Source organism: Danio rerio, chromosome 17 (assembly GCF_049306965.1).
Source record: "Danio rerio strain Tuebingen ecotype United States chromosome 17, GRCz12tu, whole genome shotgun sequence".
Classification (NCBI taxonomy): domain Eukaryota; kingdom Metazoa; phylum Chordata; class Actinopteri; order Cypriniformes; family Danionidae; genus Danio; species Danio rerio.
The window spans coordinates 49720878-49737351 of record NC_133192.1 but is presented as its reverse complement, the minus strand read 5'-3'; the positions used below and the strand labels follow the sequence as shown (position 1 = coordinate 49737351).

Here is a 16474-nt window from a genome sequence, read left to right as displayed (position 1 = left end):
ATGAAAATGTACCTGGTTATTGCATTGCTGGGTATGAGCCTGATGTACAGGGGGTGCTATTGCATCCCTAGTTCCAATAGCCATGATTACAGAATCAACCTTTGTTTACACACGTTACATTTACAACACTTGACAGAAGTAGACAGACACAGACATAAGTAACAAGGAGGTGTACAAATATAAAAATAGAATTTTATATAAATTAGTTCCAAATATTTAACTGAAAAATTATACCCTTTAATTTGAATAAATCTCATTTCATTAGAAAAACTATAGCTGGCCAAGTATTGAAGACATTTAACTATTGTCTTTATGTATTTCCTGACTATTGGGCAAAGTCTGAAATGAAGTAACACCTATACATGTTCTATATGTTGATGAGATAAGAGCTGGGGAAATTATGTACTTCATTTGCATGCTCTGTTTCCATCTCTATGTATTATTGCCTATAAAAATGTATTTAACTGAGTGCCTGGCTGCACTAGTTCAGATTTTTTGGATGAACGACACAGATAGCGAGTTGTTATAAAAGATTCTGCTTTGAAAATACCCAAAATTTTCTCCTGGTTTGTCTCTTCTTTCATTCACAACAAAGGCATCAGTAAACTTCTTAGGGGACCGCCATTTTTTTTAAAATGAAGACAACATAAACATTAAAATAGTCTAAAACAACAGACCAAGATGTACAGCACAATAACTTTAAATGAATAACATATTATATTTCTTTTATTCATGAAAATTGTAGAAATGTTATTTATATCCTTGGATATTTTGAAAGGTCAGTAAGTGTGATAAGCATTGTTAGCTTAGCTGAATGCTAATATACGGTAAACTATTAGCAGACGCTTTACTTACCGGTCACAGTCTTTGGCTTTCTGCTTCTCCTTCCTTTTTCTCCCTCTATTTCTGGGTTTCCATCTACAACAAAAGAAACAATTACTCCATTTAGTCTATATCCTATATTAACAAAAATGCGTAAGTGTAGCACAACTTGTTACCTGTCTTGTTTTGTTGTAGGTTTTCTTAGTCTTGGAATCACAATGTAAAAGAAAAGAAAGCAAAGGGACTATTAAAACACCTCTATTTCCGTTCAGCATGCAGTTTATTCCTCATTTATGTTTAATACTTTTATTTATAATGACAACCCAAAGCTGCATCGCAATGCAAAACACAGTGCTTACATAAACTGAATAGATGTTTTCCCTTACCTACATTCACAGGCTTTGTGCTCCACAAAGGTCATCTCCACATATTCCTGGCCCTGCTCTGCTGGCTTAATCTTTAATAACTGAAAAAGTCATAATATTATTAATATCCACCCCAACTACGTGCTTGACAAACAAAGTTTTTGAATTTAGTGAAAACCCATCCAACATCAGTGATGCAATTTTTATTTATATTTCCACATTTCCTGTAATTTATATGACTGTATTTTTGTGTTGGTTTACTCGAGCCAATGATGTGCAAAAAGAAAGCCCCGCCCCCTACTCAATATTCTGTTTCAGTTGGAAGTACGGTCCCAATTTATATTAAGTGTCCCTAACTACTATGTACTTACATCAAAAAAATAAATACAATGTACTTACTGTGTTTATAATGTATTTGAGAACACTTGTGGTGCTTTTGAGTTGGGATAGAGGTTGGGTTATGGACAGGTTTGGTGGCATGGGTAGGTTTAAGGGTGGGTTAAGGTGTAAGGGATGGTCAACAGTGTGTTTACAAATGTAATTACAAAAGTTAATTACAGATGTAACTACATACATGTATTTAATCAAGCATAAGTACACAGTAAATACATGTATTTACACAATAAGTACATTGTAACTACTAATTCCTATGTACGTACATATTGAGTTAAGGCCACTTAATATAAAGTGGGACCGGAAGTACCTCAACATACTGAAATAAAAGTCTCAGCAACTTTCAGTTCACTCGGACATAACCTTTATCCAAAAGAAACTTATCACTAACTCTTGCACCTTTTCATCAGAAAACTAATCTGAGGTTTATAGATTTAGATATAGATACCGGCATAGACTGTTGTCCTTACTTGCATGGTGGTGTTGGAAGTGAGCGTAGGGTGACACTCCAGATTCTCATCGCCACAGCAACCAGCGCAACGGACCAATGGCACGCAGGCGGGGCTGAAAATGTGCTCCACCTCCCCTGGGTACTCCTGAACCACCTCCACCAGCTTCTCTATAGTGCGGCAGAAGCTCTTCCCCCAAACCTCCTGAAACAGCATCACTGCAGCACAAATGGAAAAGGCAGGAGGAAAACATGTATACACTTTACATTTTTATACCTACAAAAGTGTATATGGACATAATAAACACTGCAAAGCAAGTATAAACTGATAATCAATTGTTAGCATGTTAAAATTATTCAGTTAATTAGATTAGATAGTTGGCACACACACACAGACAAATATACATTCTGACATAATAAATCATGATATGTTTCATTAGACAAGAATTGGTTAAGCCAACTACAGTTTAAAAACAATAAATATATTTTAAAGAGCCCATATTATGGGTTTTTAAAAATTCCCCTCCATGTAGTGTGTAACACAGCTCTAAGTGAAGTGAAGTATCCAGCTAAGGCTTAAATCTGTAAGAATACAGTGTTTAAAATGGTTGATTCATCTATAAAAGAGTCGACTCGTAGTGCTTCAAACGAGTCGCCTTGATACCGAGTCATTAGGTGTTTCGCCATGACGTACGAACGAAACCAAGTTATTCACGTGCACGCGCAAACCCGGGAGATTTCAAACCTGAGGCCCCGCCCTCTGACGCAGAAACCCAGACACACACACACACACCCACAAACACATGCACACAAATATGCCGGTCGATTGAAGTCACACTGCAGATGGATATTATATCGAGTCTCTACCCAAAGATGAAACATCAGCATTATAACCAAGCAGTTGGAAACTACTGGAAACTTCTGGAAGCTACATGCTACAAAGAATACTTCATCTGAGTTTGTTAAAGGAAGGATCAGTAAAGAGTAACTTACTGATGGACGTCAGGATGAGTTTCTTCCATTTCTCAAGTGTAAGTACGTGCGGTTAAAGTTGTTGCCTCGTTGACTCTAGCTTGCTAATGTATTTAGTTGTGATTTGTCACTTGTAACCGCGTGTACTGTATCAGGTTAACTGGCTATATTCTCTTATCGCGTGCAAAGTCAGGTTAAAAACGCGACGCGTGCTGCTTTGTTTATGGAGCTCCGTGGTAGAGGTCTGCATACCCGCGGCTGTCCCCACGCCAGATTTCTGCGGCGCGGGAATAAATTTCCGAATAAATCACGGGAGCGCGTATGAGAGAGAGAGAGAGAGAGCTTTGTGTGCTTGGTGCTGTGTGTGCGTTCATACAGACAGCTTGGCTGTCTGGACTGTATAGCTGGGTGATTTTTGGTTGTGTTCTCCCCCGCTCTTTAGCGGGATCGGTCGTGGCAGGCAGAAAACGGGGCGGGTTCTCAGGCTAAAACCTGGCGGGTGCGGGCGGAAGCGGGAGCGTTGTCGTCCGGAGGTGTGTGTGTGTTTTTGTGTGTGTGTGGCAGCTAAAATCCACGCCTACACTATTGAGCGTGTATGAACTGTGATTACTTTTTATATTGCTGATTAGCTATTGGTCATTTCACTGAAGGCAGTCGACCAATCGGGACAGACTGTCATCGGTCCAATCAGCGCAGATTAGCTTCGCGCTAAGGAGGGGTTTGGGAACAAATGAATCACTGGACGATTCATACAGGAGTCGCTGGGATAATTAGATAAAAATAAATGCAGATTATAAGACCATGAAAGTGTTTTTTGACCTTGCATGCATATTAGACTGTTGTTGGAGACCCTTACAACCAAGATATGACCCTATTTCATGTATAATATGGGCTCTTTAAAAAGTTATATTTGTCTGTATTTAAGATTTATAGGTTTGATGGCATTTTTGTTTCATTCTGTAAACTACTGGTAACATTTGTTCAAAATGTAATTCATTCATTCATTCATTTTCTTTTCGGCTTAGGGCATACTCTTACACTATGTACAGTTGCCTTGAACCAAGCCGAAGCACGCTTGTCCCCCCTCCCGTCTCCCCCGACGGCCCGCACTCACATTGCATTCGCAACTAAGCAGACTTCTGTCATTGATGACCCGCTGTTCAGTTCAAGCGCTCTCGCTCAGCACAGTGGAGATTTCTTTAGTTATATCATTTTAGACAAGCAAATATTTCGCCAAACAGATCAGCCACTTTTGATACTCATAACCAGTCATAAAGTCCTCATGCTGCAAGAATCAGGAGGTTTGCTAAAGGTGTAGCTGTCGTGCAGTGAGGGGTTCATTAAACAGTATGATAATAAATCCATATGAAACAGTCCCGTAAAAGTCACGTCTCGTCTTCAGTTTCGGGCTCAGGCTCAAGTGAACCGTGCCCTGGCATACCGATTCCAAACGGGCCAGGGCCGGCCAAGTGAACCATGCCTGAGCCCGATTCAGAGCACTCACAGTTATCAAACGATCCGGGAAATGGGCATGGGCACGGTACGGATAGCATAATGTGAGTGCACCCTCAGTTCCTTTATTAATCAGGGGTCACCATAGTCAAATGAACTGTCAACTTGTACAACATCCTGTATGTTTTCTGCAGCGGATGCCCTTCCAGCCATAACCCAACACTGGGAAACACCTATACTCTCTTGCATTCACACACATACTCTACGGCCAATTGGGTTTATTCAGTTCACCTATAGCGCATGCCTTTGGACTTGTGGGGGAAACCGAAGCACCCGGAGGAAACCGACGCCAACAAGAGAAGAACATGCAAACTACACACAGAAATGCCGACTGACCCAGCCGGAGCTCGTACCAGCGTCCTTCTTGCTGTGAGGTGATCGTGCTACTTACTATGCCACAATGAGGCCCATAATGTAATTTATTAAATGTAATTTATTTTTGTTTATATTACACTAGTTTCAGTTTATATTAACCCTGAATAACAATCAGGAAAAAAATGAAACATTTGTTATTTGACCAACTGTCCTTTTCAAAAAGTAGAAAAAATTATATTTTTTAAATATTTGCAATTTGAGGGCAATACTATCAAACTTTTAGAGAATATTAATATTCCACTCAAAATCATGTTTAATAAATCCAGAGAAACCCAGTGAGTTTTCAAGTGGTCTTTTTTTTTTCAAAGCTTTATAAAAGAATAATTTCTTAATACAGAAAACATTTGCTTTACAAAATTGTTGGAAAAGCCATTATGAAAAATATCTGAAGTGTGTGTATGTGTGTGCGTGAGTACATCCTGTTTTTATTATTATTATTTAAGATTTGTTTACTTTTATATTACTGTTGGTGTTGTTGAGTTAGTGTCAATTTCTCTTCTACATTTGAAAAATATAGAGGATATACATAACTAATTGTTCAGTATAATGAACAGTCCTTAATGAACTTTTGTACATCCTGCTGTTAAATATGTTATACAATATGATGTAAAAACATTAAATCTCATCTATTGTATTAAATGTACTTTTTAATACAGTTATAAAAGTAATTGTAGCAAAATGAGACATTTCATGGCATGACCATATTTTCTTACCTTTATCAGTGCTGTTTACATTGACCAACGAAGAACTCTAAAACAAAGAGAATAAAAATGGGTTATAATCCACTCCAAAAGAGCATAAATGAAGGGAATAAAAAGACACACATTTATTAGTATTATCATTGTTAATAATAATAAGATTGATAACAGAATGTTGATCTTAACTGAGTAACCCCACACTTTAAACTTTTTTCAATAGATATAAAAGTCATTGATATCTGGGGTAAAAAAAAAAAAAAAAAAAAAAAAATATATATATATATATATATATATATATATATATATATATATATATATATATATATATATATATATATATATATATATACATACACACACACAAAATGTGTAGAAATATTTTTAAAAATAGCATTTTTAAATTATTATTATTATTATTATTAAATATATTACTCATCCTTCTTCCCATAGTTTCTTTATTTATTCGTATTCAGTTCTCGTATTGGGAAACATTGATTTACATGACAGGGCTTTAAACAACAGCACTCACTAGTGGCAAAAAACAATAATACAGGTTTCCTCCTTTGTGTTTTTACAGGACATTTACTCGACCTAACATGTGCCAGAACAAGAATCTGAGACATATCATATTCGTGTGTGTGTGTGTGTTCATTTAACAATACATTCTGTTCAAGTTTAAAATCTGCTTCCTGAAGAATATGATTCAGCTATTTATTTTCCCAGCGGTTCATCTCCCCCTGCGGTTATTTTCAATTGAGCCTAGGATAAACAGTATATTTTTTATTCGATCAGCCAGAAAAATGCAACAATCAGTTTTTAAGTCAGCGCCTAAAGGATAACTACATTTGATACTTGACTAAAAGGCTAAATCTATCGACCTCCACATCTGAAAGTCAAATAATAATAAGCTGAAACAACACAATTCTTGAGATTTTGGGGGGAACAACTTTATTGTTTTATGTTCAATCCACTTAAATTTGTTAATTTAACTTCATCGATTTTTGTTGGGACAACATGAAGGAATTGTGTGAAACCCTGCATTTTCTACAGAGTATGCACTACATCACAGACATGCCTTGTATATTCTAGATGAATGAAAAAACTAGGGTCACGATCAGGCAATAAAAAAAGATCTACACACTTCACTTTGTCTCTTTACGAGTCTAGAATTTAAAGGCAAGGCTGTGAAAGTGGAAGGGAAATCCGGCAGGGTCAATGTGGTCACTGCGTTTGCGATTTTCAGTCTGAATGGAGGGAACTGACGGAGTCATTTACTGTAAAAGAAAGTGCTACCATTAACCTCATGCTATATAAAACACATTCGGGAGTGCAGAACCTTCGATTTCACTCTCCCCCGTTGATTAAAGTCGCTTAAAACAGCTTAATGGGCCATTTCCTAAGCAGTTGCTGACTATAAGTGAGATGCATGAGTTTATTTGGATTTTTTAGAAAGCCTGTTTGCAAAAATGTAAACTATAAAGATAACTTTCAGTTTATGAGAGGTGCAAGTATGTCATCTGCTACTTGAAATGGTTTAGATTTTACTGGCTTTAAGTGTATTAATTGCTCATAGTCTGGAAAAACTTCTGAAAAAAAATGATATTGATCCTCTTTCTCATTACTGTTATAAGGTCCATTCACATCAAGGATGATAACTACAGGGTGAGCCATTTATATGAATACACCTTAATAAAATGGGAATGGTTGGTGATACAACCGTCCTGTTTGTGGCACATTAGTAAATGTGAGGGGGCAAACTTTTGTAAGTTTTGTAAGAAACGAGATGTGCAGCACCTGAAACTAAGGAGACTGGAAGCCTGTCTGGCATTTCTCCTGCGATGTTGCTTTCAGTGTGTGAAGAGTGGGTGAAGAGGTTTGCATTGACAATCCAACAAAATGATCAGCACATTGACCACTTTATTTGACCACTTTATTTTATAAGTGTTCAGAAACTTATAAAAAAAACTTGTGAGAAAATAGTTACGTTAAAACCAAGCACACCATTGATTTTCCTGTGAAATTCCCAATAAGTTTGATGTGTCAAATGACCGTCTTCCCATTGAAAAAACAAAAGTTGGATCCAAGATGTCCGACTTTAAAATGGCCACCATGGTGATCACCTATCTTGAAAAGTTTGCCCCCTCACATATATTAATGTGCCACAAACAGGACGTTAATATCACAAACCATTCCCATTCTATTAAAGGGTATCCCTATAAATGGCCCACCCTGAATAATGAAATATACAGTTCTAATTTTTAATTAAAAAAAAAATGTAATTAAATTTTTCAAAAAAGTTTCTAAATGTACTTTATAAACTCTACAGATGTAAATTGTTTCCATCCGCCTGTATTGTGCTTTTTGAAGTATCTTATTAGAAAAGAGTCATGTAAGTGCCAAATTAAAAATAAAAATCTTTTAATTCACAATTTTTTTTTATTTTTTTTTTTTTCTGTTTTAGGTGGTTTTTGACTTTTCCGAATCACATAAACTCTGACGTAGTGAAAATTACAGCCACTAATCATCTTTCTCCATTATCTTGCTTTGTTTACTGTTGGTTACTAGGTTACCAATACCACAATCAACCACTCTAAAAACTGTATGGAAACATACACAATTTGGAATATTTGCTTGTTTTGCCAACTTTGAAAATATTTGCTTCATGTTAGGATGCAAACACGACCACTGACCACTAATCAGAATTCAAATGAGGGATTATTTACCATGTTTGTTGTTATAGTTATAGTCACTGGTGTTTTTATACAACTTGTACTGTGTTTTTAGAGGACTGACATGCGCAAGATGCTGCCAAAGTGCAGTAGTCAGACATGTCCATCTTACAAATGTTTAAAGGGATAGATCACTCAAAAACCTACTCATTCTTAAATGGTTCCATTTTTTATTTTATTTTAGTCTATAACACAAAAGAAGATATTTTAATAAACGTTTCATTTATTCAGGGTGGTCAGGTCTACATTTTCCTTCAGTATGCAGATTAATTTACAATTTACGCTTGTGGCTCTGCATATATTTGTCAGTTGTAAGATCATTTTGTTTATTTGTAGATTTTTCCTTCATTCATTCATACATTTTCTACTGCTTTTCCGGGGAAGGGTTGCGGAAGCAGCAGTCTTAGGAGAGACCCCCAGACTTCCTTCTCGCCAGACACTTCCTCCAGCTCCTCCGGGTGGGATTCTGAGGTGTTCCCAGGCCAGCCGAGAGACATAGTCCCTCCACCCTGTCCTGGGTCTTCCCTGAGGCATCCTCCCGGTGGGACATGCCTGGAACACCTACCTCAGCTCCTCCTTTACCACAATGGACCAGTACATCAACCTTATTACTGCTGCCAATACTGTCAATCTCATGTTCTATCCTTCCCTTACTCGTGAACAAAACCCCAAGATACTTGGAACTCTTCCCCCTCGGGTGAAGACTTTCCTTCAACCTGGAAATGACAAACCTCCTTGGAACTTGAAGGTGCTGATTCTCATATAACAGAGATGAAATCCTGTGGTCCCCGAACAGAACCCTCTCCAGCCCAAGGCTGTGCCTTAAAATTCTGTCCATAAAAATTCTGAACAGAATTGGTGACAAAGAGCAGCCCTGCTGGAGTCCAACATGCAATGAAAAACAAGTCTTACTTATTGCCAGTAATGCGAACCAGACTCCTACTCTGTTCATACAGGGACGACCCTTAACAGAGCGCCTCTGACCCCATATAATGCCACAGGGGACACAATCGAATGCCTTCTCCAAGTCCACAAATCACATGCTAGGGCATACTCCGATAAGGCTGAAAAGTGTGATCCCCCCTATAGCCCACCTTCCGGTCCCCATTCTTAAAAATGGGAACCACCAACCCAGTTGGCCGGTCCAGAGATACTGTCCCTGAACTCAATATGCAATATTGTAGAGACGTGTCAGTCAAGACAGCCCCACAACATTTAGAGACCTAAGATGCACATTGTGAATCTCATCCACCCCTGCTGCTTTGTCACTGCCGAGCTTGCAAACTACCTCAGTGAACTCAGATGGGTGATGGAGTCCACCCTTGCATCCCCAGTCTCTGCTTCCTTAACAAAATATATGTCAGTGAGGTTTAGGAGATCCTTAAAGTATTCCTTTCACCGTCCAACCACATCCCTAGTCAAGATCAACAGCTCCCCACTGTAAAACAGTGTCGATGTGGAGCTGCTTTCTTCTCCTGAGGCGCCGGACGGTTTGCCAGAGTCTCTTTGGGGCCAACCGATGGTCTTCCTCCATGGTCTGCCGAACTTTTCCCAGGCCTGAGATTTTGCTCCCGCAATCGCTCGGGCTGCAGTACCTACTGTATAAGCTGCCCTAGGAGTCCTGCAAGCAAACCAAGCCCTGTAGCTGTAGTTGTAGTGGTTGTAGATTTTTATTTATTTTTTATTAAGTAAAGCCTAAGCAGGGACGAGGGCTGCAAATTAGCTATATGCTCTATGTACGCGGCGTTAATTCTTTGTATATCAATGTCAAAGGTATTGTCCATGTTAAATAAACAAACAAACAAAAAATATTTAATATAAAAGAAACAAGTCGTGGAAGTGCTAAATTATAAACAACAAATCTTTAATTTACAAAAATTTTGTTTATTTTTTGCTTGAGATGGTTTTGGACTTTTCCCGAATAAGCTTATTTGCTGAATAAACTCTGACTCTGATTTATACTTCTACGTCGAGTGATTGCTGTGACCTGCGGCACCTGCCTTGCGCATAGTCATGTATTTACGATTCCGCATGCTGTTTGTGTTGCTCTGCAATAACACTTCCAAAACGCTAGCTAGCAGAAGGTTTTTATGTTCCTCTGTGTCAAGTTTCTTTGCAGATGTTTTGTTTTTTCTGATGCTAACTTAAATCTACAAGTAGCTAAAACTTGCTCGGTTAGAGGCAGGAACTGGTGGATGTGCAAAAGGTACACAAAACCTTCACGGGACTCACACTTGTAAACACTCGCTTCATCAGGCTCACAGCTCTCAGCACCAAGCAGACAAATCACAGAGCTTACGCTATGTGTCGTTGCGACATGTAGTTACATTTTTTAAGAGGTGCGTGTTGGGGTCGGTGTCAGCCACAGATGCAGGAGTGTGACCACGCGAAGGCTGCACTAGACCAAATGCTTGCGCTTGACACAGAAGTATAAATCAGCTATTATCTTGCCTTGTTTACTGTTGGTTACGTGGTTGCCAATACTACAATCAGGGCTTTAAATGAACACCCGCCAAATGTGGGTAGATTTTAGCTGTGGCGGATTTGACAGACACCTCAGCTAGCCACTTTGGCTGGTTGAAGATCATTTTAAATTATTGTTTTCTTAAAAGCAGCGTTCAACAATAAAGATGGCTCTATATTCATCAAGCCCCACAGACAAAAATAGCGTTCGCAAAAGCGAAAGAAGGCAGGTGAAAACTGACTGAGAGGATGATCACTGGCGCGCACTGGTAATTTGATGCACACAACTGTTTAAAAAGCATGCGCGCTCCCGTTTCCTGGCGCTAAGAAACCATGCCTGGAAACGCAACTGCTGCAATCGGTTCTCTTTAAAATAGACTGGACAAAAAGTGATCCTCGTGCACCCAAGATCTTGCTGCTTCCAAAAGCTCCAGATGTTTTTAAAATAAGTCTTGGTAAGCAGCAATTGCCTGTTTTGTTTGAACTTCTTTGAACAGAACAGATTAAATTATGGGCCTAACGTGACCCGTGTGCACCTGATCATCCCTCCATTATTACACACAGTATGTTTTTCACCTGCTTTGGTTATTTTTGCTTGAGGTTATTTTTGTTAATATGGTTTAATTATCATTTTTACAACATTGCTTTAATAGGAGATTAACTCCCCATGCATGTGTAGTTAGCTGGTGATCTGAGAGACCTTTAGCCTGGACAGAGGCTACTGTGCATAGTTTTAGATACATGGCAGTATTTTTTTTTTAAGTTTTTTTTTTATTATTAAAGAAAGGTTTTGTTAAATAAAAAGAGCATATAAAGCTATATTTTGTATCTTTTGACAAATTATTTGAAATTTGTGGATAAGAAATAATATATGTTTTTATTTTTGGTTTGGTCAGAGATAAATTTGCTAAATCCTTCATTTTGAGCACTGAAAAGTCCTGTGAATTAAAAATAAATTGCAATGTGACACCATGAAACCACAACCCATTTGCTCATGCACATTAAGCAAGTTAATACACAAAAAAAGTAAAATTATTGAGGTATGTGGACAAAACACAAAGTCTAAATCAAGTAATTTTAGCATGTCAAAGTCATATTTATGTGTATAAAATATATTTTCCCAACAACAAAATTGTGGCTACTGAAAATAGTTAGGGGGCGAAGCAAGAAGGTCGCTGGGTTTGAACCTCGGCCCAGTTGGCGTTTCTGTGAGGAGTTTGCATGTTCTCCTTGCATTCGCGTGGGTTTCCTCCAGATACTCTGGTTGCCCCCACAGTCCAAACACATGCGGTAGAGGTGAATTGGGTAGGCTAAATTGTCCGTTGTGTATGAGTGTGTGGATGTTTCCCAGGGATGGGTTGTGGCTGGAAGGGCATCCGCTGCGTATAAAAACGTGCTGGATAAGTTGGCGGTTCATTCCGCTGTGGCGACCCCAGATTAATAAAGGGACTACGCCGACAAGAAAATTAATGAATGAATGAAAATAGTTAGTGGCTAGTGGCTGGTGATCAAAAAAGTTAATGTCAAGCCCTGACTACAATCACCACTCTAAAAACTTGATGGAAATGCACACAATGTATAATGTTTTTGTTTTTTTGCAAACTTTAAATTGATACAATTATTTTGCTTCATGTTAGGGTGAAAACCCCGATTTAGAATTCAAAATGATGATTATTTATCATCTTTATTGTTACAGTGTAGTTAAAGTCAGAGGTGGTGACACTTTGTGCTATGGGATTTTAGATGACTGAAATGTGCAGGAAGTTGCCAAAATGCAGTACTCAGACATTTGCATAATAGTCCTAATGTTTACAGGCATGCAGTAATTAATCCCAAAAATCTTAAGTAGTTCCAACCCTTTAAGAGTTTCTTTTATTTTTAGATATTTTAATGAAAATAGTATTTAAAAATATTGTTTTTGGTATCCAACAGAAGAAAGAAAGCAAAAGCAGTTTTAAATAAGAGAATAATAAGAGTGATTAATGACACAATTGTCATTTTTGGGTGAACATTTAATAAATATTTATATAAACAAAAGACAGCACAATGTGAACCAGCATTTGTACAGTATATACATATAGCTTTCCCCTTGACTGTGCCATCTTTAACAAATAATCCTTCTAATGATCAGGTTTTTAATGTATAATGTTTTTGCTGAGCTTGCAAAGTGCATTCTGGCATTGTCTCCATAAATATGCTTATGAGGCACCATTTTGCAGCCTATTCTGGAACATGCTTATGTTGCCTTAAATGCTGTCTGGTAGGCAGTCAGTGTTCAGTGACGGATAAAGGCAGGTCTATTCACAGGAGGTTTCTTCACTGCTGCTTACTCAGACATGAGAATGCAGGCACTTGGCATCTCCATGCACCTCTGGTCTCGAACAGAAGAGCAAGGTTCTCAAATACTTGGCACATCAGCTCAGCTATGTGAGGGACCTCACGTAGCACCTCTTTGTCCTTGTGTGTGTAACCAGATGGACTGTGTGAAAGTAAAGGGCTCACAAATGTTTTGTATGGGTCATAAATACTAAATAGGAATGTTATAAAGGCCTCCCTAATGTCACCACTAGGAACTTTTGTAAACAAGATCGATGCTTAAAGGTATAGTGTGTCAACTGGTTGAGTTACTGAAATTGATGTTTTAGTGGCAGGCTGCCTAAAGTGAGAAACAGAGAGGGAAATTAAAATCAGTATCATTTTGTTTGTTTGCTTCATTGATTAGGTTGAAAGTAAATCATAAAGGTTTTGGAACACTCCTGATTGTGATGCTTTTGCCTGTTAGAGATCCAGAATGCAGAGTATTATTTGTGTGTTTTCTCGGTTTTTATTGTCAGTCTCAGTTTTTGATTAAATGGTAATTCCTCATGGCTCATTTTAACTTGTCACCACTATTTTTTGTGATATGTGGTGTGTTGACATCCATCTGCATCTAATAATGTAATGGCTCCGCTGTCTGCTGAGATTATTTTGATGAGGCCATGTCAGCGCCCCAGGCCATTGTTTAAACTGCCGACAGGACAGACTGCTCTGGAAAACATCCAGGTGTGAGAGAAATGTTAGAGAAATTATTCACTAGAAATTCTGATACCTAGTACTAATTCTATCTATCTATCTATCTATCTATCTATCTATCTATCTATCTGTCTGTCTGTCTGTCTGTCTGTCTGTCTGTCTGTCTGTCTGTCTGTCTGTCTGTCTGTCTGTCTGTCCGTCCGTCCGTCCGTCCCTCCATCCATCCATCCATCCATCCATCCATCCATCCATCCATCCATCCATCCATCCATCCATCCATCCATCCATCCACCCACCTACCTAACTACCTACCTACTGTTTGTCAGACTTTTATGTTTCAGCTCATTAATTAAATGTAAATATCAGTCAAAGATAACCCCCTAAACCTAACTATTAGGTGGGCCTACCTTAGCAGCAACAACTGCATTAAAGTGTTTTCGATAGCTTGAAATTATTCTGTTACAGAGCTGTGGATGAATTTTGGCCCAGTCATCTGTGCAGAACTGTTGTAATTTGACCAAATTAGAGGTTTTGGTAACACTTTAAAATAACTACACACTATAAATAATTTATTAAGCATTAGCAAATAGTAAATTCATTATGTGTTAAGCATTAACTCTACATTAATACGCGTTAGAAAGCAGTTTATAACTGCAGCTACAAATGTCGTATTATTGACTTACAAACATATTTATAATGTGCTTAATAATTGTATTTTCATACTTAATGATTTATTTTTCATTACTAAATTAAGCATCACATTATTACAAACCAGCTGTATTTAAGAGTAGTTGGTTTTTTTAGGATCATTCAGAATGAGTTAGTAAATGATTAATAAACTATTGAAATCAACATTTATATGTCTTATTATTCAGGCATATATTAATGGTTACTATGTATATTATTAAATGCTTTATTAACTCAACTTCATCTAGTTTTATGACCTAATCTAAAGTGAGGACTATTTATGCTTCATAAATCCCATATAAATGACAAATAAAGGCTCAGTTAAATTGTAAACAGGAAGAATGACACTATATACATTCCTATTCATTTAAAGATACACAAATGAAACTGTACTTCAAATGAAAAATAAATCTTTGCAAGCTTATCTAAAATAAAATTAATTAGAGTTTAAGCTGTACATCTTATTATATTGTTGAATTATTATATTGTTATTGTTTTATCCAGTTTTATGTTGTATTTTGACACTCCTGTTATTCACCAATGTTGAAACTTTACATTAATTTTACTTTTTAGAAGATTATTGTTCACTTGATTCTGAGCCTTTATTTGCCATTTATAAGGGATTTATAAAGCATGAATAGTCCTCACTTTAGATTAGGTCTCAAAACTGCATGAAGTTTAGTTAATAAAGCATTTATTAAAATATTAGTTAACTCATTCTGAATGATCCTAAAAACCCTCAACTACTGTTAAATACAAATGGTTTGTAAATAATGTGATACTTAATTTAGTAATGAAAAATAAATCATTAACGAAGTATGAAAGTATAATTATTAAACACATTATATAGGTGCTTATAAGTCAAGAATAGAGCATTTTTTTAAGCATGAACCACTTTTTTTAATGTCATGTCACAGTATCTCAATTAGATTCAAGTCAGAACTTTGACTAGGCCACTCCAAAGTCTTGGGAATTTTTTCTTTTCTTGATAATTTACAAGTAGACATTCTGGTGTGCTTTGAATCACTGTCCTGCTGCTGAACACAAGTTTCAGGATGTTCTGGTACCCAGCTAAATTCATCATTCTATTTATCACAGCAACTCTTCCTTGACTTACTTTTACACCACACATGGGTTATGGACTTTCTGACTAACAGACCTCAGATTGTTAGATCAGGCCACATCTACTCCACCACCGTCACACTCAACACTGGTGTACCACAGGGCTGTGTGCTAAACCCCTTCCTCTCTCCCTTTTTATCCACAACTGCAGGCGTGGATCCAACATAAATGGATCCAACACATCATCAAATTTGCAGATGACACTGCAGTGATCTGTCTAATGAGGAACAATGTTGAGACTGCCTACAGGGAGGAGATACAGCATCTGCACAGACAATAATTTGCTCAACACCACTGTAGCTACCCGCTGGTTATTTAAACAGTCCACACTTCCAAATAATGATGTCTATGCGTTTCATTTATTGAACACCGCAAAAAAAAAATAAAACCAACAAACAAACAAACCGAACGTTTTACACAAACACAATCAAAAATAAAATCAAATTAAACAAATAATGTACAACAATGTGTAGTTTACCAGGTTGGTCTGATAACTAACTGTAGAATGAGCAGGAGCATTTAACAGGTGCCTGCGTTGAGATCTTACTTTGCTGTCCATACAAACTCTCCGAGGTAAAATTAAGGGTATCCACACTCGGTCCTGGAGGGCCGGTGTCTTGCAAAGTTTAGTTACAACCCCAATCAGACATGCCTGAGCTAGCTAATCAAGCTCTCACTAGTCTTTCTAGAGGCATTCTTGCAGGTCTGTTGAGGCAAGTTGGAGCTAAAACCTTCACGACACTGGCCCTCCAGGATCGAGTTTGGACACCCCTGGGTTAAATCAATCACAAAACATCATGTGACCTTCGACTCAACCCAGTCGCAATCAAGGAAATTTATACCATAAAAAACCAATACACATTTAAATTAGGGATG

General features: G+C 37.6%; 1 protein-coding gene across 2 annotated transcripts in view; it reads right to left on the bottom strand.

The window, feature by feature from the left end:
• Positions 1-16474, bottom strand: part of pgfb (placental growth factor b) — a 57170-nt gene that overhangs the window by 4825 nt on the left and 35871 nt on the right. For both annotated transcript variants that reach the window (XM_021473212.3, XM_073927761.1), the window contains exons 2-6: positions 5601-5637; positions 2051-2247; positions 1209-1288; positions 999-1028; positions 856-918 (exon numbers count right to left, since the gene is read on the bottom strand). In XM_021473212.3, coding sequence (XP_021328887.3) covers positions 856-918; positions 999-1028; positions 1209-1288; positions 2051-2247; positions 5601-5637 — 407 coding nt within the window. The remainder of the gene's footprint in view (positions 1-855; positions 919-998; positions 1029-1208; positions 1289-2050; positions 2248-5600; positions 5638-16474) is intronic.